Source organism: Thermobia domestica, chromosome 5, assembly GCF_964235325.1.
Source record: "Thermobia domestica chromosome 5, izTheDome1.hap1.1, whole genome shotgun sequence".
Taxonomy (NCBI): domain Eukaryota; kingdom Metazoa; phylum Arthropoda; class Insecta; order Zygentoma; family Lepismatidae; genus Thermobia; species Thermobia domestica.
This window is the reverse complement of record NC_137458.1, coordinates 39,711,749-39,735,641: the sequence shown is the minus strand read 5'-3', so window position 1 is coordinate 39,735,641 and position 23,893 is coordinate 39,711,749. Positions and strand designations below refer to the sequence as shown.

Here is a 23,893-nt window from a genome sequence, read left to right as displayed (position 1 = left end):
ATGGTAAAAATCGTGAAAGGCCTGAGCTTCATCTATGTTGAAAATTTGATCGAGATCGGTCGGGTATTTCAAGAATTATTAAGTCACAAACTTAGTCACTTTTATTTTTATTTATTTTGATGTTTGTATACCTCCCCCTCCTCCTCCTCCCATACGTTGCTCCTTCAAAGTGAACTGACAAATAACATTCCAGGCTCAAACCTGATCTATATTGAAAATTTGATCGATCTCGAGCGGGTGGTTCAAGAGATTAGGAGCACAAACATAGTCACTTTTAATTTTATAATATAGATTTACTGTTGTAGTGTAATGTTATATCGCTCAATCCTCGATGTGCCGTATACCTAAGGAGGCTAAAAGTTATATTGATAACCAATTATTCAACGTATAAGCATCCGCCCATGAAATCAAACTTGCGGTTACATGCAATAAGTTTTTGTAAATGTCATGAAAATGTTATTTCGATACTAATTTTATGAGCACACATTAAAAATTTCCAACGGATGCTTGTGTCTCGGAGCCAAGGCCATGTAGTCAGCACCTATGGTGTACGGAATTACCGATGTTCAATACTACATTTCTCTTCAGTTTTGGAAGAAGAACACCACTAGTATGCTTTGAAATGAAATGAAGTATCTAGTTTAACGTTACACAGTTATGCACTAAGGCTAAGGGAAACGGTGATAATGAAAAATGACTGAAATGGTGGAATGAAGAAAGTAGGAGGAAACGGAGAAAACCTGAGAAAAAACACGCACAGGATTTTGTCCACCAAAATAGTTTAAATGGTGCAAGATGACACCTGTGTGGCTTGAAAACGAGCAATATCTACAGAAAACGCAAACAACCAATTCAGGAAACGGTATACCGTAGCTATATGCTACAGGGGCAGATCGACTCACACGAATTGCATAAAACTACTGTGAACACATTCACTCCAGTTGCATTTTTACTGAAGCCAAAGAATTCAAGTAAAAGATGTAATGATTTTTCTCCTTTTTTACATTCTATAAAAAATTCAAATAGTACCAGTACTTGTGCAAGACTCTTGCGCAAGAGTCTTGGTCTTGGTCTTGGTCTTGCAGGTATGGTCTTGGTTTTGGTCTTGCAGGTATGGTCTTGGTCTTGGTCTTGCGCCCCTTGGTCTTGGTCTTGCATCGCTATTCCTGGTCTTGGTTTTGCATGCAAGACTCTTGCAAAAACTGCAAGAGCAAAACTCTTGCGCTCATCACTAACTGATTAGCGTGGAATCCGAACCACATGAGCTTCCTCCGGAAATCGAACCCGGGTCTCCCACGCCGAAGATGTATATTCTAGCCGCTTAGCCACGAAGGATCTCTATATATGCTGTTATTAATTGAAAGAATTGTCGGAAGGGGAAGTGATTTTCTGCTTTACAGGGTGGTTAGCAAAGAAACGAGAGATCATTAGCTCGTGTTTTTACCGTGAGTGCCCAGAACAGTTGCGAGTCGCGAAGTGTAGAGAGGGTAAAACCTTGGATGTTTCCTAAGGTGTGACAAGTCAATGATCTGCAATATGTTCCCAAAGGTCATCAACTATAGCTAGGGGAAGTCTCTGGTGCGTTTTTTGCCCATGAGACAAGAAAAACAAGAAATAATATTTCTTCGCTTCGCCTCATACATTTTGAAGAACTCTCGTCTCGTCTCAATTCTCGAAAGATTTCCTCCTCTCGTCTCGTTTTGTAAATTTATTTACAAGTTTTATGCCCCGATTTTCAACTTAATTTCAGCTACAAGTTGTCGAAATCCTTCCACGTAACGAGAGGTCCTCAAAGAATATAATATAACAGCTTTTAAGCCATACTTATTATTGGAGTACATGGTATAATGACTTAAGTATCGTTAAGCGTTTATAAATGGTTTTCATTGTGTTCGTGCAATCACTTTATCCATTTGTAGTTTTATAAAGGGTGACCCAAAAGTAGGTATAAATTCCTGCATTGATCAAGTATAACGTTCTAGTTTATGGATTTATTTGCTTCTGCTATTCCAAGCTTAAAAATATAGGTGAAAAGACATAAAGAACAAATAATAAAGAAACTAGGTCTACCTATTTGATAGCAATAAGAAATCATATGAAATACAGTGAGCTGATCAGTACAGGACTGTATACCTACTTTTGGGTCACTCTGTATTATGAATCATGTAATATTAAATAGTGTTTGAGATCTAAGACTAATGCTACTCATGAAGCTCGAGAAATTTGTCGTCTCCTCTCGAAAATGAAATGAGAATTATGTTTCTAGTCTCGTCCAGGGGCGGATCCAGGGGTGGCAATTGGGGCGATTGCCTTCCAGAAGAGGAAACTTTTTTTTAATTTTATATATAAATAAAATCCATTCCAGAGTTTGGAGCTATTAAAAGTAGCTCTAAGTAGCAGTATTACAACGCACCGCCCCCCCCCCAGAAGTCCGTCCCGGATCTGCCCCTGGTCTCGTCTCGAATTTAAAGGCACTTCTTGTCTCGACTTTCGTCTCGTGAGCACTGTGCTTCCACTTCGTTTTATTTTTTCCTATTCTACTCTTGTCATGTACTACAAATTTTTCTCGGAATCAATAAAATGTAACACACTGTTGTTGGGTGGGGTGCTCGTATGTATTGAAAAGAAGAAGAGAAACTGGTTGGAACATTGGCTGAGAAGGAACTGCATTATGAGGGGCGTGGTAGATGATGTGGTGGAAGGAAAAAGATGGAGGGAGTGAAGAAGGCTACGGTTGATTGACGATTTCAAAACAGAAAAATAGTACTGAAGACAAAAATGTTAGCTAAAAATCGTAATGCGAGGAAACTTCTTAGTTGCGGCAAGTGATCTGTTAACTGACAGAATATTTATGGTGATGATTATCAACTGTGGCTAAGACAGCGTTTCCATTTTACATAATCTTGTAGCTGTTATAAAAAAATCTTGCAACCCGTTCTTTCTATTTACTGTTTACACATTACAACTTCTGAAAGCAAGAAAGATATCTCTACCCATTCAGCACTGCACTCTAGTGGACAAATAGTGAACCTCCTCATTAAAAACGTGTATTTTTTCGCACTTCCCCTCCCTGTCCAAAAGATTCCGTTGTTTTGGAAGCGGCGAACTGGTTTTTTCTTTATGTCAGTGGGAGGGCGACAGCAGCTAGCAACCAGACGATCCAGAATGTTGCACATGGTTTAACTCCTTGCAAGATGGAAAATATGTTGTATGTCCCTTTTAAGACTATGTTTACATGGAGAAATATTATAGGGTTTCTTTCTCTTTTTTTGTGACAGCTACAAGATTTATGTAAAATGGAAACACGGTCTAAGAGAGACAAGTCAAGTGAGATGGAAGTCAAGATAAGATGGATGATAATGGTGAAGTTGCGAAAGTAAGAGAAAACAAGAACTCCGAGAAGACCCGCACACGAAGTGTTTGTCTACTTCAGAACCCACATAGCGGGAGCTGGGATCGAACCATGAATCCTACGCGTCAGAGATGAGCGCTCTACCACCTAGCCACCGCAATATTAATCTCTATTATAAAGAAATGTCTACAAGATAGGACCATGAATTTTCAGCCACTAAACTTCTTTCATTATTTTCTGTTAACCCCATTGTTATTTGTGCCAACACATAGAAGTATTAACGTTTATAGTATATTCACCTCACTCAAATTACTGTTATTGATTGCCTTTCTCCGTAGTTCCTACATGAATACTGCTATGATTTGATTTCTTACTGTTTATTTCGTCTCATCACATCCATTTCTGAACTTCATTGTCAACACGTATTGAAGAAAATGTTGTTACTTTCTTGAATGGTCTGAAATCCTCTTTTATCAAGCCTACATATTCATCATATAAAGCAACTGGTTAGACGATTCTGAGTTTGTAATTGATTACGCTAAAATCGAAATGGAAAAATAACATGGGGTAAAGCATTTCGTATAGTTGTTATTGAGTTTAGCGTCCTTTTCAGCAGCCACTCTATCAGACCGTTATCAATTATGACATTAACATAATAGTTAAGTTATGATTTTATAATTATGATACTTCTAAGTATGGTATTTGAATTTATCCCTTTTAATATTTTTATAATCATATAGACAGTAGCTAGAACAAAGGAAAAGACATTTGAAAGATATTGAAACATATTTTACGATGATTACGAATTCATGATTTTCTGTGCTTTTAAACTAGAAATACTTTTCTAAAAGGAACACAAACTACTTTTTTTTCTTTCTTTTTAACTTGTAAAGGAATTTAGGATATTCAAGGAGTGAACCACGCAATACTATTTTGGGTCTTTTTATACTTCTATTTAAATCTCAACATGAATCAAAAACGACGCAACTTCTGAGTCAACTCTTAGAAATGTTCTATCTGTAGCGTTTCCCCAAATTTCTCCCCTTCCTTAAATCCCAAAATAGACATTATATAGCTATCAGATAGTGAGGGTGGGTTTAAGAAATTTATTGCATGTTTCCGCGTCAGGCAAGTCCATGATACACAACGCTGCCTCCAGCTCTCAGTTCAAGCCAACTAGGTGAATCCCACTCGCGACTAAAAATGACCTGAGTAGGATGAGATTAATGAAGCAGGTCTTGGTCAATACTTCTTTGTTGTGATTCAGAGATAAGTTGCACGCACAGTGTTTGCAGAAAGTCACACGAATACATCGAATTGGGCTATTTTTCCATACTTTGGGCGTTTTAAAGGTTTTTCAGAAGCTCGTATACGTTTCAAATCACGAGATGTATTCTTAATTAATATTTAAACCAAGAGATAATTAGTTAAGTGCAAGTTTAGAATAAATTAATTTGTGCTTGCTACTATGCTATTAACTGATAGAAAATTCAGTTAAATAAAAAATCTAATACATCAGATAAAAAAAAATAGTGCTTACTCAAAGACAAGATTCAGACACAGTCAGTGGATAAAATCATTATTTCTCAATCTGACACTGGGAAATTTTATTTGAGCCTTTATATTCTGAGGAAAGCGTAATCAAAGGGAAGCTCAGGGAACTCTTGTTTATGCGAAGACAGAAATGAATTTTTAGTATTTTCTAACAATCTTCTTCACATTTAATAATTTATTTATTTATTTGATAGGAAAAAAACTTTTCGCATTTGTGCATAATTGATGCAAGAAAATGAATGCAATCTTCTTTCGTACTTTGCTGCAAATGTCAGCCAGGTTGAACACTGCTCTCGTTCTCCGAATTTTATGGTAATATCAACATTAAGAAAATCCATATAGAGAGATAGATAGATAGATACAGGTCGTAAAATATTGTTTAGCCCGATCAAAGATTGAACAGAACATTTTTCTGGCATCTTTCTAAAAATGAAGTGAAATCTTTAGATCAGAATATTATCCTGTAAACTTAACTAGACAATGCCATTTTTGAGAATCGATCACATTTAGTATGTATCGACGCACTAGAAATGATCCCAATAAACAAAATAGGTTTACCTTTGGCGATACAGCTGGACAATTAAAAGTCTTATTTTCTTTTAAATAAATAATATGGTAAATAATTCTCTAATATGTTGCTGCATCATAATATATCCTGGTAGTCAGATCTGACATGTCCTTGTATATGGAAGATGAATAATAATATTTTGAATGTCTTGTTTGAATTTTATGATAGAGGTTCAAAATATGCATTCGATTTTAAGTTGGAAGTTTTGAATGTCTTATTCAAAAAATGTAATCATTAACCATTCATATCATTTTCATGAAAATGAGTTTCTTTTCTTTTTCACGAAAGTTATTTGAAGTCATTTCTGAAGTTTGAGCCAAATTCATTTCCAGTGTTAAATATTGAGCTAGTCACATGTCAACCCCAACGGAATAGGCAATATGGGGACACGGTGTTTCTTTCAAGTATATTACTTCCGGTGGAACTTCGACGCAAAAAATGAAATGAAATTTTCGAGTTTTACGTTCCATGCTTATGCCATGTGGGCTAAAGGAAACGGTGACGATGAGTAATAAATACAATGATGCAATGCAGAAAGTGAGAGGAAACGGGAGAATCCAAAGAAGACCCACGTACACGGTGTTTTTCACCACAAAGTCCACTTGGCGCGAATTGGGATCGAACCAGGGGCCTCACGCACCAGAGGTGAATGCTCTACCACTGAGTCACCGCGGTACCTGGAACTTCGATACACTCCACCGACGTGGCCAAGAGGCTACTTCTGGCTAATATAAATTAAATTCAATTACAGTCACGCGTTTGCAGGACAGTCATTTAGCAAGTAATGTCTCAAGCTAACTTGCTCACATTTTGATTCCCCTGGACAAAATCTTCCAGAAGAATGGCTATTGGGAAACCTAAAGAAATTACATACCACGTTTTACTTAGATCTGAATAATTTTTAGAAAAGATAGATTTATGTGCTTTTATGTCATAATGTGGTGAATTTCTAACTTTCCACTTGTTGATTGGAATTTATTTATTTATACATATAGTTTCGGATATAACACGTTAGACTGACATATGTAACATCAGTTAAAAAATATAGAATTTAACAAGAAACGTGTAGTGGAAACATTAACAGAATATCAAGAAAAAAATTAACAAATATTTACATAACAATATTTATAATTTAATTTTGTACAATGTGGATCGGAAGCTTCTTTCAGAGGTAAAAATATCTAAGGTAGATGAAAGTCCGTGTGTAAAGTATGCGTCTAAGTTTCAATGCTCTACTCTCTTGCAATTTGAACTCCAAACAATAAAATTCAATGGGACGTCTGAAACAAAGCAAACCAAAGGGAGTAATTTTAAGATAATTATCTGTAAGTATTTTTTTCCTCATACATTTATATCAACAAGGAGAAAATTCGCCTCCTTTCCTCTAACCAACTTGAACTCCAAATAATATAGGTAGATGATAAGTATCAAATAAACCATAATGGTATGCTTAAAAATTCAGAGAATTATTACGATTTTTTTTTATTTCTGGTAAAATTCACCTGTTCCTTGACCGATTTCATTCTTAAGCAGTGGTAATGATTCGAATGACTCACATGTACTCCTTGGAAATCGTCTTTTTATTAGTGGGTAACCCTACTTGTTAAAGTAGAATGATCGAAGCACTGACATCATTTAAAAATTTTACAGTAGTGCTAAAATGATGAAATTAAAGACAATGTCAATTTTAATTAAAATGTATTTGGAGCCTGAATGTAAAACGTTAGTTATGGAACTACCTATTACAGGAGTCGATGACATTCGAAAGAGATTTTTGGAATTGCATGCAGTTTCTGTTAAAGAAATAAAGAAATGTTAGCCAATTAAGGATTTAGTGCATAAAGAAATAATATTTGTATATTATGGTCGTATTTGGGAAGGTTCCTAGGAATAGGCTTACAGAGCTTCCACATTTAGTTGTATTAAAGGGTATAGCAGAATAAGGCGGTGAAAAGTGCTCTTATACGGATTTTTGTGATATTCATATCAAAGATACTTCATACCTGAAGATAACTTTGACCAGAAAATCAACTTCAAATTCCTTCGAATTTCGTAGTTATTGTTGAAAATTTGAAAATCAAAAATTGTTCATATCTCGCAAACGACTTAAGTTACGAGGGTGAAACAAAATATGATTATAGTTTGCTTGAAGGGCTTTAACAAAAACAAGAAACAATATATTTCATCCTTCAAATTTCTAGTGAAAAGCTCGTCGAAAATATTCGAATTCAAATATTTTTGCTTTATCTTTGAGTGACCACCTTCTATTTTCCACCATAAAAGCAGCACCAACCTACCCATAATATATTTTGACCATGGTTTGATACCCTCGGTGCAACTTGGTGTAAAATGAGGAAAACCAAAGACGGTTACGCCTGGAAGATGTGTCACCGTTGGCCTGCGCGAATACTGTCAGAAGTCAAAAGATGGTCGAGTTTCTGATTCTTCATGAATGGTTCTACATGACAATATAACTCATAATCGTACCTATTCCAGAAATCATGTGACAGCGCTAGTATTGCTGATAATCGAACTGTCATTTAACTACTGTTCCGTTTTTGTTTAAACTGTGCATTGGCAATTCGAATAGTAGACCTATTAGTGCTGCAATTCTAGGGCTGGAAAGAAAACAGCAAATTTCGGATAAGTGTGCATCTGTCATGACGTCCTTCGAAAAAAAACGTTTTATCCTATAAGTTCGAAGTCGGGGTCTGTTCGCGAGAAGAGCTCATAACAATTGAAAAAGCTATTGTAGCAACGAAACTTCACAATACTGTTGATATTTGGTACTAATCTTTGATAGAAGATATATCCAATACGACAAGAAGTCGAATAATGACTATGAACGACAATCGTGCCCTGGACAAAAAGAAGGTGTCTCTATCTAAGCCATTTACTATTTATACTACGAATGGTTATATTGTACATATGCTGGGGCCAAATGAGAAATGACGCAACAATAGTAAAATGTGTGTATCAAGATCCAAACAGGCTAGCGATTCTCATGTCGCAAGGTGATATTTGTTGTGTGAATCGCAACTTTCAGGTTATAACTGAGTATTTGAAAGAAAGATGATTTAGATTTAATGCTTGACTACAGCTGAGGCGAACTTTTTCCGCTATGTTACAAAATTTCGCTGGGTTGTTGAGACCGTTCCCGGATTCTTGGACAAAGTATTGTCTTTTATGTCACCAAGTGGACCACAAATTACTTTCTCAAGTTGGATTGTTATGCCAGATAGCTTCTTTTTTTTTTACACAATACTTTTGGTAATCGTCTTAATTCTGACGAGGACTCAACGAGAAAGTTCAACAAATGGAACGACAGCACATCACAGAGCACACATTAAGATTAGAAGTAGAAGAGCATGGTTGGAACAGGTGCACACGCTCTTACGCAAGAGTGTTATCTGCGGACAACCTGGACTTCTCGGAGTTGACAGAAATATACCTAAACAGTCTTTATACAAGTTCGTATCAATTCTCTCACGTAGTTTCCTACTCGACTGAAATGATGAACGAGAGCTCCTTCGTGGCTAAGCAGTTAGCGTACACGCCTTTGGTGTGGGAGACCCGGGTACTATCCCCCTGGAGCTCATGTAGTTCGGATTCCACGTAAACCAGTAGGTTCACGTTCAATCTCGCTGCTGAAAGGGACGTTAAACTCAAAATCAATTAAACCCATGAAATGATGAACGAAGATAACAGCATCAATCTCCATTTTCTAACAGAAAAACCCACATAGTTAAATTCGAGGCACGATATCGATATATTAAAAAGAAGACATACGATGCTATATTGATTTTGTTCCAAATACAATAGGGTATTCGGTATTATTGTGAATGTGCACATGAGGATCGAACAGTTTAATGTTGTTCATATGTCGTTGCAAATATTTGTTACCTTCCACTTGCTCGATACTTTGCTAAGATTGTTCGGCCTACAGAAATTTTAACCAAATTGTGTGCTGTTGGTCTTGTCGCTCAGTAATAAATGCACATAGTGATGAAGATTGACGGTTCAACATACTGTGTCTTTCATTTTCCTTGTAATGTTTTCTAATACGAAAACACATTGCAAAAACATTTTGAATGTTTTTGTATTATCATCATCTTGTGCATTATATTTTTTTTTACATTATATGGGTATACATTATATATAGGGATAATCAAAAATGTTTTCTGTAAATCACAATTTAAAATATTGGTATCCTACTAAGGCAGACTGAAAATCGATGGTACTAGTATTCTCACACTGTTTCTGGAAGAGGTACGATTATAAGAGTTATACAATGTGGCCCAAAAGTAGGTATACACTCCCGTACTGATCAACTCATTGCTTTTTATGTCATTTCTTATTGTTATCTATCAGGTAGACTTAGTTTCTTTATTATTTGTTCTTACTGTCTTTTTACTTATATTTTAAGCTCGGAACAGCTGAAGCAAATAAACCTATAAGCTAGAATGTTATACTTGATCAATGCAGGGGTATATACCTACTTTTGGGCCACCCTGTATTGGCATATAAAACCATTCATGAGAAGGCAGAAACTCAAACTCAACTAACTTTGACTTCTCAGTATTCGTGCCGACCAAACATTTATGCCCTAACGCCGGTTGCATATCTTCCAGGCATAGCCATCTTTGGTTTTCCTCATTTTACACCAAGTTGCATCAAGGTTATCAAACCATGGTCAAAATATATTATAGGTAGATTGGTGCTGCTTCTATGGTGGAAAATAGACGGTGGTCACTCAAAGATAAAGCAAAAATATTTGAATTCGAATATTTTTGACGTGCTTTTCGCTGGAAATTTGAAGGATGAAATACATTGTTTCTTGTTTTTGATAAAGCTCTTCAAGCAAAGTATATTCAAATTTTGTTTCACCCTCGTAACTTAAGTCGTTTGCGAGATATGAACATTTTTTTTATTTTCTAATTTTCAACAATAACTACGAAAATCGAAAGAATTTGAAGTTGATTTTCTGGTCAAAGTTATCTTTAGATATGAAGTATCTTTGATATAAATATAACAGCAACTAATATAAGGGCACTTTTCACCACCTTATCCGGTTATACCCTTTTATTTCAATGTATTTCTATAAAATTATTTGGGGTGTGGGGATGAGGATAATAAAAACCGTGTGGGAAATTTTATGGTTCCTTGAGGGAAAACTATTCACTATTTATATCGGCATCATTATGTTAAAGCTTCTACCGAACAGAGCATTAGGCGATGGTATAAACAATCCCAAGACACGGGTTCCTTATGTAAGGGAAAATCCAATGACCCTCCCTGGGCATCAGAATAGTTTGTGGCAAATTTGATTACCGTATGGGTATATGCCATGAATCTCTAAGACCCATATTAAGTACCTATGATTTGGTATCCAAAGAAACTTCATGATTAGCACATCTATATATCTTGATATCGAGAGATGAATTCATTTCTCACATTTGTTAGATTTCAAACCCGAGCACATCCCACATAGTATCACAATCATTTCTATTTACGAAAGCTAACGTGAATTCAAGATTGAAACAAATATATAACTCCCGGCTGTAGTACAAAGATAATTCGGGAGATGGAGCCTATTCATCTGACGCTGAATCTATGTCAAAAACAGTTTCTTGTTATCTCTTACAAGTATCTATCTGATATAGTATCTATCTGATTACTACTTAGAAATCAACATTGAAACCGGAAGTTCTACTATTTCTTATTGCTTCCGATTTCAGTAGAATAATAAAAGCTGAGATGAAATCTATTCTCCGGATATTGAACATATAAGGTTTATTACCTTCAAACAATGTTAAAACCGGAAGTGACAATAGATTTCTACCATTTCCAGTTGGAATAGAAGAATGAATTAACCTATTCTTACGGTACTGACTCTTATATTAGAAAACGACTCATTATGTATCTATTATCGTTTTGCACTATTCGGAAATCGTAGATCTCCACACTTCCCGTTCACATAAAGGATAAAACTCAAATAAAAGTTTTTTTAACGCTCAATTGATTCAATAATATCACTTCTCGATATCTATTGCCGTTTCTGCTCTATGGAGATTAGCATTTCAACCAGTAGTACTAGTAAATTTCTACCACTTTCAGTCTTAGAAGAGAGATACAAAAGAAGATGGAATTCGTTTCTTATTCGTAAAAAACTGTATGTTGCTCTCTGTTGCCATTTTGTTTTATAGTGATAAAGGTCCAAACCGAAAATGGATTATTTCTACTACGTCGGGATTGATGGCGGAGATAAAACTAATTATTTAATCGCTTAATCTATTGCGAAAAACCGCTGTTCGATATACATATATTACCGTTTTTATACCTCAAAAGTACCTAAAAGTACCATATATACCTCAAAAGAACCAATATTAAAACCAGAGTGCTAGTAAGTGTTATCATTTCTGGTTTTAATAGAGTAATATGGATAGAACTGGTATATTTTCTTGAGACACTGAGTCGATTCTACAACAGCGTTTGTCACTTCTTTTATCGTTTCGCTCTACGACGTTCAATGTTGAAACCGAAACGGTTGATTTCTCCCAGTTCCGTTTTGACTTGATGGTAAACGATTTTTGAGATGTTGGATCGACTCAAAAAAATCTCTATATCTTACCATTTTTACTCTGTGGAGATCAATATTTAAACCGGAAGTACTACCAGTTTCGGTTATACTAGGGTTTTACAGATAGAAAAGGTGCAACGTTAATTCTTTTTCGTTACGTTACTTTTCCTGGTTACTAATGTATATTTATGCGGATTACCAAATTATTCTGGATTGCACAACACAGTTATTCACTTTAGAATATATCATATATTTTCACTTTCAAAATATATCGTATTGTTACATTACAATATCATACAATCAATCTACACAATATAACACTTCGTTCTATCCTGTCTTTCTACATTGCCATGGCAACGACATCAAAAAGATAAACAAGTCGTCATAACAACCAAATTAACAAATATTTTAATAAGATACAAACATTTAAATTATATCTTGATATCTTCCTTCTTCTTCTTCTTAAGTGCTTGTGTCTTCAAAATAACACTTTTGCCCGTAACTATAAACAACACTCAGAAAGTATTTACAAAGATAGACAATATCGTTGTATAATGGCTCCCGAACTATGGGACTCCTTTAAATTGATCACAATTAAAGGAAAAATCCTGGACCGTTAGACATTTCATATACAAGTTGCCTTATTTTTTGAATAGCCTTCGTATATATTAAAAATATTTTCATTTTATCTCAATGTCATTCTTACATTTATTCAATAATCAATTTTATTTTAATTCTATAAAATTACCGACGAGAGGGGCATATTCAAAAGGTGGTAAATTTGTTGGTTAATTTTAGGTCCTAAATAGACACTTTAATTCAATGCCATTTATACTCGTTAACAATAAAGTTAGCGTGATTTAACATAAAACGTAACATGTTTCATTTATTCGGGCATATCTAACATGAACTTGATAGACAATATTTGTATCGATGCATAGATGTAATTGCATAGATTGTGAACGAAGTAAAAAATACAATGAAATCATAACAACATTCAAAGTAAAACAAAGCAAGAACTAATTAATATCACAAAAATATCACACAATAAAGAATTGATTACACTAAGGATTAATCTGAAACTTTGACATTATCTATATTAATCTTAAATAGAACTTCTGTGGGAACTAACTTTTTGATTAATTGCATCCATTTACTTTTGGTATGCTGTGACGGACGCCATAACTTTAGTTCAAGTTACATTATCAAAAGATTCGGTTAGGTTGCATTGAATAGCACAATCTTGAATACAATTCTGTATGTTATTTACTTCACCAGCTTTTTGGTTCCTATTTTGAAAATTTCTGCCACCTATGTAGTTACTACGAAATCTGGCAGTTCGTGAGAAATTAGCTCTATTATTTGCATTATTGGTAAAAACGGTACGATTATTATTTATGTTTTTTTTTCTGAAATTAGGTTCGGTCGTATTGCCATTACAAGAAAATCTAACATTACCTCTCATATTATGATTACAGTCTTCTCTAACATTGATATTTCGAACAAGAATATAGTTAGCTTGATTTCTGTTATTATTACCTTGCAATCTAATCTGACTTTCATAATTTTGAACTATCATTATTAAGTGATTAAAATTAATACATTGCGAAGAAATCAATACTTGTTGTAACATAAACGGTAATAATATTCTTATTGATGCGATAATACGTGATTCCTGCTGATATGGATTCATATGTTTCAATTCATTATACGCAGAGATTACAAAATCTGTAAGGCTTTTGTCTACTTTAGGTCAAAACGTCGGTTTCTAATTTGAGTATAACGGTCTGCTAACAAAATCGTTTTCGAAATTAGCTAACAGCGCATTTTTGAAATCAGAATAATTACACAGACTACCTTTTATTGCTTTGTACCATACCAAACAAGATGGTAACAAAATATGTTGTAAGATTTTGAGAAAGTTATATTTATCTGTTCCAATTAATTCACACTCTTCCTCAAATTTGTTTAAAAATGCACTCGCTGGGATGTCTTTAGATCTGCCGTTGAATTTAGTTAATGATCTAATTTCACTGAATTTCACACGATGTTATTATTACTAAAATATCTTGGATGTCGGGGTTTTACGTATGTACGGTTTCTGCGATGTGGTCTTTTTTCTTCGTCTTCAGAATTTGAGATGGTATCTCCAATTTCAGAATAGTCTTCTGACGAGTTCTTGTCTTCTTCACAGGTTCTTGACACATTTCCCCTATGTTCTTCATACACGACATTGAGGGCAGGTTCAGGATTACACTGGGCCGTACTGATTTTCTCTTCGATGGTGTGAATCTCTTCTTGCAATCTTCGAATTTGGTTTGTATGTTCGTTTACTTGCGTTTCGACTACATCAACAGTACTTCTCACTATTAAAAAGGTATGATTAATTTGTTCCATCCTGTTGTCGGTTATTTCCAATTTGGTATTTATCTGCGGCGTTACTTGTTCCCATCTGGAATCCATCTGCTGTCCTATTTGCTGTGCCACTTGTTCCAATCTACTATCCAATTTGGAATCCACTTATTGTCCTATTTGCTTTGCCACTTGTTCCAATCTGGTATCCAATTTGGAATCCATTTGCTGTCCTATTTGCTGTGTCACTTATTGGAATCTGGAATCCATCTGCTGTGTCATGGAATTCATCTGCTGTCCAAGCTGTTGTAAAAGATCAACTACATTTGTTGAAATCTCCATTGCTGGAATATTGACATCTTCAACTTCTGTAATGGTACTCATTTTAGTTTTTCTATAAATCTTCCTTTTATTAAGCAGTAAAATGTAATCCGTGATGAGATAGTTTACTAAACTTCTGACTAATCTAAAGGTCCCGGGTTCGTTCCCGGGTTTCGGCACCATAAAAATATGTAACATTAATTATTTTTCGTTACGTTACTTTCCCTGGTTACTAATGTATATTTATGCGGATTACAAAATTATTGTGGATTGCACAACACAGTTATTCACTTTAGAATATAAATTTTCACTTTCAAAATATATCGTATTGTTACATTACAATATCATACAATCAATCTACACAATATGACACTTCGTTCTATCCTGTCTTTCTACATTGCCATGACAACGACATCAAAAAGATAAACAAGTCGTCATAACAACCAAATTAACAAATATTTTAATAAGATACAAACATTTAAATTATATCTTGATATCTTCTTTCTTCTTCTTCTTAAGTGCTTGTGCCTTCAAAATAACACTTTTGCCCGTAACTATAAACAATACTCAGAAAGTATTTACAAAGATAGACAATATCGTTGTAAAGGTAATTTCTTGAAATGCTGAATCGATTCCAGAAACCTGATTCTCGCTATCTATTACCGTTTTTGTTTTATAGCCAACAAAGTTGAAATCAGAAGTATCAGTAAAAAGTTTAATTCATCTTGTTTCAGTAGAATAATACGATTGAAGTTGGTACCTCTTCTTGAGAATCTGAATTGATTCAAAAAATCCGCTTTTCGGTATATATTAATTTCTGTTCTATGTTAATCAACGTTGAAACCGGAAGTGTTTGATTTCTTGCTATCTAAAAGTGACCTCCTATCTACAAGTGACCAGACAGAGGGTTAATGGATGAGATTGAACCTATTATGGGGATGCTGATTCGATTTCACGAAATCATTTGTTAGTATCCATTACCGTTTCTATTCTATGGCGATCAACGTTGAAACCGAAAGTACAAGTAATTTTTATCACTTCCGGTTTTACTAGAATAATAGCTGTCGAGATGCTACACTAAGTGATTTCAAAAATTACTTGTCGCTAACTATTGCTACTTTTGTTGTATAACGATCTAAGTTGAGACCGGAAACGATTGACTTCTACACTTCTGATTTGAAGAAAGAGTTGACGAAGGAGTTATAACATATTCTTTGGATCCTGAATCCATTGAAGAAAATTGCTTCTGGATATATTTGTCCAGTTTTGCTTTGTGGAGACCAATATTGAAACTGGAAGCACTAGTAAATGTTTAGTACTTCCGGTTTTAGTAGCGTAATACGGATAGAGATGGTATCTTTTCTTGATATGTTAAAACGATTTTACAAAACAACTTGTCGATATATATATTATTGTTTTTGTTCTATAGCGATCAGTGTTGATACTGGTAATAGTTGATTTCTACGCCTCCGGTTTGAATAGAGGGTTAATGGAGGTTGTGGAACACATTCTTGAAACGATGAGTCTATTCCAGCAAGCTACTTGTCGATATATTTTACTGTTTTGCTCTGATGTATCTCAGACGGGCAGACATAGCCGATTTATTAGATTTTCGACACTTTATGCATGGCACATTTTGGATGTTAAAAGAAAAGAGAAAAGGGTCGAAGAAAGTTCGCTCTCTCATCCTTATTATTATTAAGTATCCTGCCTGTTGGCAGATTCTGGGACTAATGAGGTTTTAATTTCTTTCTTTGTTAGGTTCGGGTGCGGAAGTGTCTTCACACGTTTTCCGATCTTCATCTTCGTATTTTAACTCACATTTTCTCTCGTTTTAATATCGTTAATCAGTTGTGTGTTTCTTCTTCCCAATCCTCGCTTTCCTTCCATCTTTCCTTCTATAGCGGTATGAAGAAGACAATTTCTTCGCAAGATGTGTCGAATCTAATTGGCCCTCTTACGAAGGGTGCGGGCTAAATGCGTCCTCTTTTCTCCTATCCGTTTTAAAACATCTTTACTTGTTACTCTCTCATTCCATTTTATCTTCTCCATCTTCCACCAACACCACATTTCGTAGCTCTCAAAATATTTCTTCTCTAACGTTCGTAATGTCCAAGTCTCTGAACTATATAGTCTAATACTCCATATATAGTACTTGACCAGCTTCTTGCTTAGTCCAATATTAAGCCTGTTAGCTAAGAGATCTTTTCTTGTTGAATGCCTCTATGGCTATTTCTTTGATGCAGTAAAAGTCTCTCGTCAAAATATTTCCCAAATATTTGAAATTATCGACCTCTTCAAGTTCTCTTTGTTGTACTCCGATCCGTAAGGGTGCATTTCTACTTGATGTTCTCATGACTTTCGAGTTTTCGATGTTCATTTCTATTTCACATATCTTCCCAGTGTCAACTATTTTGTCCATCTCCTCTAGTCCTTCCTTTGTTCTAGCGATAATGACAGTGTCATCTGCATACTTGATTTTATTAATGATCTGAACTCCAATCTTGAAATCTCCAATTCCCATTAATCCTTCTTCATTAAACATTAATGGATATACTACATACTACATCCGAAATCCGATATGCGACATACTACATTCTTGTCAGACTTTTCGATCAATCTTCAAACTATTGGTTCCTCCCTGATTCAAGTGCAACTTCACTCTTTGTCCTACGTACAGGTTGCGAATGAGTCGTTGGTCTCTCCAGTTGACTCCTATATCTTTAAGTATTTTTACAAGTTGGTTCAATTGAATAGCTCGAAAACTATTTGCCAGTCGATGAAGCACCAACACAACTCTTTCTTTACGTTAAGAACTCGTTCTGATATAATTCTTATCAACCCAATATAATCTCTGGTGCCTTTTCCTTTTCGGAATCAAAATTGATCTCCCTCTAACATTCTTCTATCATACTTTCCAGCCGCCTGTATAGTATGCGCGCAGTAATCTTTCCAGTGTGGGAAATAAGGTTAATGGCTCTGTGATCACTACACTTCTTTGCTTGCTTTTTCTTGGATAATGCAACCATTGTAACATCAAGAAAACATTTTGTCCATTCTTCACTGAGGTAGATCTCCTTAATAGATGAAGTCAGTACTTTCATTGCATTGTCTGTTAATCCCTTCTGCTGGGATGTCATCGTCTCCTGTTTGGGTATAAAACCTCACGGCCACAAACTCGCAGCAAAACCCTCGCCTGGTCAAAATCTCGCCCCCCAAAACCTTGCGGATCAAAATCTCGTCAGGCCAATATCTTGCCTGACTAAAACATCGCTGCCGAAAACCTCGCGTCCCAAAATCTCGCCTGGCTAAGTTCCCGCGGTGCTAAATCTTGCGATAAAGAATCTCGCCTGGCCTAAACTACGCGAGACGTAATCTCGCCCATGTGACGACATAAATAAAACAACCGATAAACTTCGCATTCGTGTTCAGGACCTCAAAAAAAAGTGTATCTGTGACGGATCGGAAACACTTAATTAAGGACATAAGGCTAATTAAAAGTAATTAGAGGAAAACTACTTCCACTAACAACTTTTAATTAGCCCTATCTCCGTAATTAAGAGTTTCCGACCAAAGTCAAAGGTAAACGTTATTCTTGTGTCGAGATTATCAACACGTATGGGAAGTTTAACGGTAGTTTTATTCATGTAGTCACCCTATGACCATCTCCACTAATTACCATTAATAAGCCCTATCGTCATAATTAAGCTTTTCCAACGAAAGATGCAGATCAACTTTTTTCTTGTATTGGGGTTCTGAAACGTATGTGAAGTTTGTCGGTTGTTTTTTTTTCAGTGTAGCCATCCTATGACGAACTCCACTAATTATATTTAATTATCTCTATTGCCATAATTAAATGTATGCCACAGAACTCTATCGCCATAATTAAGTGTATGCCACAGAAGTCGCAGATAAACTTCTTTCTTGTATTGAGGTCCTGAATACGTATGTGCAGTTTGTAGATTGTTTTATTCAGTTTAGTCACCCAAGACTTCAAATCTAAGGATTGTGGATTTATTTGACATGTGTATGTCCATTCGTTTTAAACTCGTCAATATTTTTACGCTTCTAATATCTAAAGTAAATATGTTACTTATGTCTATTATTATTATTATTATTATTATTATTATTATTATTATTATTATTATTATTATTATTATTATTATTATTTGCAAAATGTAATTGCATATTAAGAAATTCATTAGATAAATTTTATGGCGAAGTTTCATTCTCCAAGGTTTTCGCCAAGCGAGATTTTGGTCCTTGATGTTTCGCAAGGCGAGGTTTCGACCAGGCGAGATTTTGGCCAAGCGAGATTTTGGGAGGTGAGGTTTTGGTCCGGCGAGATTTTGTCCATATCCCACCAGTGACCTTTCTTCGTATGTATTTGATGGCTTGTACTACATCAGTGTTCAATATACTAGGTCCTTTTTCATCATTGCCCACCAATTTCTCTGCTTCGCTCGCAATATCTTTGGGGCGGTTCTTCTTATCATACAAATACTCTATCTATTTCTCCCATATTCTAAGGAATTTTTGATGGTCAGTGATTACATGATCTTGTTGATCTTCAATTCCAAACATGCGTTTACTTTTGTTATTTTTCCATCCAAATTCTTATGTTTTCTGATACATCAGATCATATCTGGCGCACCGTTGAAGGTTCCATTATTTCTTCATATATTTGTTCCATGTGTTTCTCTTTGGCTTTGTCCATCTCTTTCCAAAGCCATTATTCAGTCTTCTGTATTCTTTTATGTCAGTGGTTTTTGTCCTTCTGCGTTCCTCAATTCTCTTAATCTTGGCTTCAATTATCCATGGTTTTCTCAGTTTCATTTCATCCTGCTAATGTTATTGTATAGTGTGTCCAGTAGAACCTGTTTAACTTTTCCTCAGTTATTTTCGGCCTATCATATCTCCTATTGCTCAGATTTTTTCTTCAATCTCTTCTTTCACATCGCTGTCCATACTTCTTAGTTGCTCTAAGTTCTATTTTCGATTTTTCCTCCCATTTCTCTTGATTTACTTTAACCAGGTTTGCACTTGCGCCAGTGGGAGACTGTGATCCGAATCAATGTCCGCTCCCGGTAGTGTCTTCACGTCTTGTACACTATTTCTGAAACGTTGTTCGACAAGAATGTAATTGATTTGGTAGCATTTGTCATGTCCTGACTTTTCCAGGTGTACAGCTTGTTTATTATTATTATTGATTTTCAAACCACATATTCGTCGTCACCATATCATGTTGCCTACAGAAGTCGATCAGCATTTGGTCCCATACGTTTCTTCTACCTAGTTCAAATGGTCCTACTACCTTATTCGCAACTCCTTCTCCCACTGCACTGTTGAAGTCTCTATTACCATGGCGTTGGCCTTACCTCTGCCGTCCTCATACGATATATCACTAACCGCTTCATATATTACTTCTGCTTCGTTGTCATCATGGTCAGTTTTTGGCATATACACTTGTATATCACAATATCCACTGGGTTTGCACTTAGTTTCACAACCATCATGCAACCATTGCAACATTCCACTTTGGTTACGCTTCTTGCTACTTTGTTCCTCATTGGTGTCGCAATACCGTTGTCGGCCTTAACGCGACCTGAATAGAATATTGTAACTTCGTGACATGTCTCACCTTACCTGACCATCTCACTTCACTCAAGCCCACTATGTTCATTTTACATTTATCACTTTTAAAATTTCAAGTTTACTCACACGTCGTGAAGTTCGTGCGTTCCAGGTTCCAAAGTTATGCTGAAATGAAAGTTATTATTATTTTCTCCTCTTGTGATTCTTCTCGGAGTACTCCCCACCCGGAGATCCGAACTGGGAGCTATTTCACCTCTGGAATGTTTTACCTCAGGAAGAGCCATCATTAATTCACTAATTAGCTTCGGAATACGGTATTACACTGGAGAAGTACTGAAAATAGTTGGAGCACTTTCCAATAGCTAAAGAAAGCGATTTGAATAATTCTTGGATTACCCACAAAATCAATATGTAAAAAGGTTTGCATAGAAGCAAAAAAAAAAAAAAATTAACACTTCCCAGCTTACATATTTATAAATATATTCTTTTTACTGTGAAAAACAGGTATCTTTTTACCTTTAACAAAAATGTTCATAGCTATAATACAAGACAAGGTAGTGACATATTTGTAATCCCATAGATTTGAATTTCCTACAACTAAGTGCAAAATCCTACCAAAAGTACTTCTAGAAGTCAAGTATCCGGTATATAAGTTTTCTAGACGAGACGAAGAAAGCTTTTTGAGATTCGAGACGAGAAAGAATCTTTCAGGAATTCAGACGAGAGAAGACTTGTACTAAAATTTAAGAGGCAAGACGAGAAATCCTTGTTTCTCTTCACATGAGCAACACTAATCCAGTTTCACAATGTAGATACTGAGATAGTTCAGATAGTTCTTGTTGAACCACATTCTTTCGATTTTCTTAGCGATATTGTTAGATTTTTCAATGTAAAAATGGTACTTTATTATCTACACCTGAAACATAATTAATAAATTGTTACTAAATGAATAGAAAAATAAAAACATACTTACCAAAACCTATTGATACAAGTTTCTCCTGTCGACTACAACACCTATTGACTTCCTCATTAGTCTTCTCAGATGATGATGAGTCAAAAGCTTCTTCATCTGCTTGTTCAATTATGTTCTTATGATGCCTTAAATCATTCATCGGCACACTTTGAACTAGGGAAAAGAAAACAAATTTTATAGTAGTTAGAAAAAACGAAAATAAAACGCAAATTCATTAGTTAGCTCCCCGGCACAACTCGTTTAATGCACTAAATGAACTTTTAGTCACAGTTTTCTGTCATCAAATATGTTTATTCTATGTTTATTTTTTGTTTTAATATCGATTCCACTCATCTGTATATTTTTGACAAATTACATGCGTACAAATTCACTAACCTTCATTTTCTAAGCATAACTTCTTTATGTAAGATTCAGTAAACCAAAACTGCAATCAGAGGTCTGTAATGCCTTCTAAGGAAAAATGGCCCAATGAGGAAAGGAAGCAAAGCTTACGTTATTTCGACTGGGTGTGAAAAACGCTTATAAAGTGTCCTACAATTTTTGAAATCTATTAAATATGTCCGTCTTGGTAAAAGATAGCAAAAAATGATGTAGGGTCTCAAAAATACCCATCACCTCTTTCACCAGCCCTCTATTCAAATTGTGGCAGAAATCAGCAATTTCCAATTTCAATCTTCATCACTATAGAGTAAACATATTTGAAGTCATAATATTTCTAAGTCAGATCTCAATTAGAGTGTGCATATGTTATTTCGAATACGAATACTGAACTATTCTGTAAAATAATAGAAAATATTCATTGTACGCCTGGCCGTCCTTACCCTATCGTTCATAATTTCGCGAGATGAAACCTGGCCAGAACCATTTAAGGACGAAATCTCACCTCTGACAAAACTTATCCGTCCAAAATCTCGGGGGACTACATCTTGCTCATTGCAATTTCTTCAATGTAGAATATTCAATAGCTCTATTTCACGGACACTCTCAGATATAGACGCGAACAATCTTCTTTTCCTCTAACATTTTAATATTATCTTCATAACAGACAGGAACAATTTTCAATTCGAACGTATTTCGCACTGAAAACATTTTCTGCAATTTGAAAATAAATCTGAGTATAGTACAGTACCCAGAAAATCCATTCCAAATGAGTCAGTAGTTTTCCCGTGATGATGGGACAGAAAAAAACTATTTGAAAGTGGAGAGAAAAAGTTCTAAAAATTGCTCCGAAAATGCTAAGATAGGTTCGCTTATTTTCAATGAGTTTCCATTTTGAGTTTCAGCTTCCTAACTTGATGGATTTGTTAGATATTCTACTTTCTAAAGAAGTACTTAATCTGTTTTTTTCTTGGAATATGCATGTAATTAAAGTAATACGTATGGTGAAAACCCAGTTGAAAGTAGTCACTAACAATATTAAAAAATTCTTCTCACGGATCAGCCATTTTTTCGTGATAGTGAAGAGACAATGTCGATCTGAATATGGAGGAAAAATACTATAAAAATTACCCCCTTCCCCGTTAAAAGCGAAACGCTGGGACATGACTCAATTTATACTGAATGAAGAGTTCATATACCGAGTTTCCTCTTCCTAACTTGAGGGACTTGTAAGATACTAGATTTTTGGCATCAATTTTGAAACCGTGGTAGAATACCCATTTTAATCAAAGTGACGTAACGAAAACCCTAGTCGATGTAGGTACTAATTTTGTTCAAAAATCCATTTCAAATGGTTCAATCATTTTCACATGAAGAGATCAGAAACAAGATCCTTTTCATTTCATTAATTCGGATAAACAATATTATAGAACTTCTCCTTACCCCCTTAAAAAGCGGAATTCTCGGAAATGCTGCGGTATTTTTCCGCTTATCTTTAATACAAAATTTCATCTTCTTAATTTAAGAGGTTCGTAAGATACTAGTTTATTGGCATAAATTTTGAACCCCAGTAGGATTCGCAATTCATGTTCATCAAATAATGTAACTAGAATACATTTGACGGAAGGTTTCCTAATTTGGGTTATTTTACCATTATATATCCATTCATTTTGAATCCACCATTTCTAAATGGTTCTATAGTGTCTAAAGTAAGCGTGTCAGAAACATAAACAGAGTACTTTTGAATCAGAAAGCTAGTTTTTCTCCTCCTCCTCCTCCTCCTCATTATTATTATTATTATTATTATTATTATTATTATTATTATTATTATTATTATTATTATTATAAATGAATAAGTCCTCAAGAGACTACTTAAAGTACTTAGATGCGTTGGTTTGCCTTCTTTTGTGTCCATATATTTCTTTCATTCTTTTGCTATAGGTTTATCTCCTCTTTCCAGACCAAGTTGATTTCTTCTTTGATTTCACCTCCTAGTCCACTTGCTATTCACAAAATTTAGAATCGAAGATCTTCCTGTTTTTGATGCCTTCTTATATGATTTCTGCTAATTTTAAATTATTTCTGATTTCGCCAATCCATTTCATGGCGTCAGATTGTGCCTTAGGGTAAACACATGCCGAAGATGGCTCGCGGTTGAGGACGAAGTTTAAATCGCTGGCTACCTTGATGTCTAGGTCGCGTTGGATGAAGGGTGCACAT

General features: G+C 35.1%; 1 protein-coding gene and 1 long non-coding RNA gene across 2 annotated transcripts in view; one reads left to right on the top strand and one right to left on the bottom strand.

Annotated features, from left to right (window-relative positions):
* LOC145685879 (uncharacterized) overlaps positions 1 to 23,893 on the bottom strand; it is a 105,467-nt gene that overhangs the window by 65,023 nt on the left and 16,551 nt on the right. Inside the window, exon 2 of the mRNA XM_081758598.1 lies at positions 21,296 to 21,448. Coding sequence (XP_081614724.1) covers positions 21,296 to 21,448 — 153 coding nt within the window. The remainder of the gene's footprint in view (positions 1 to 21,295; positions 21,449 to 23,893) is intronic.
* Positions 1 to 23,893, top strand: part of LOC145685880 (uncharacterized) — a 131,652-nt gene that overhangs the window by 99,015 nt on the left and 8,744 nt on the right. The window lies entirely within an intron of this gene.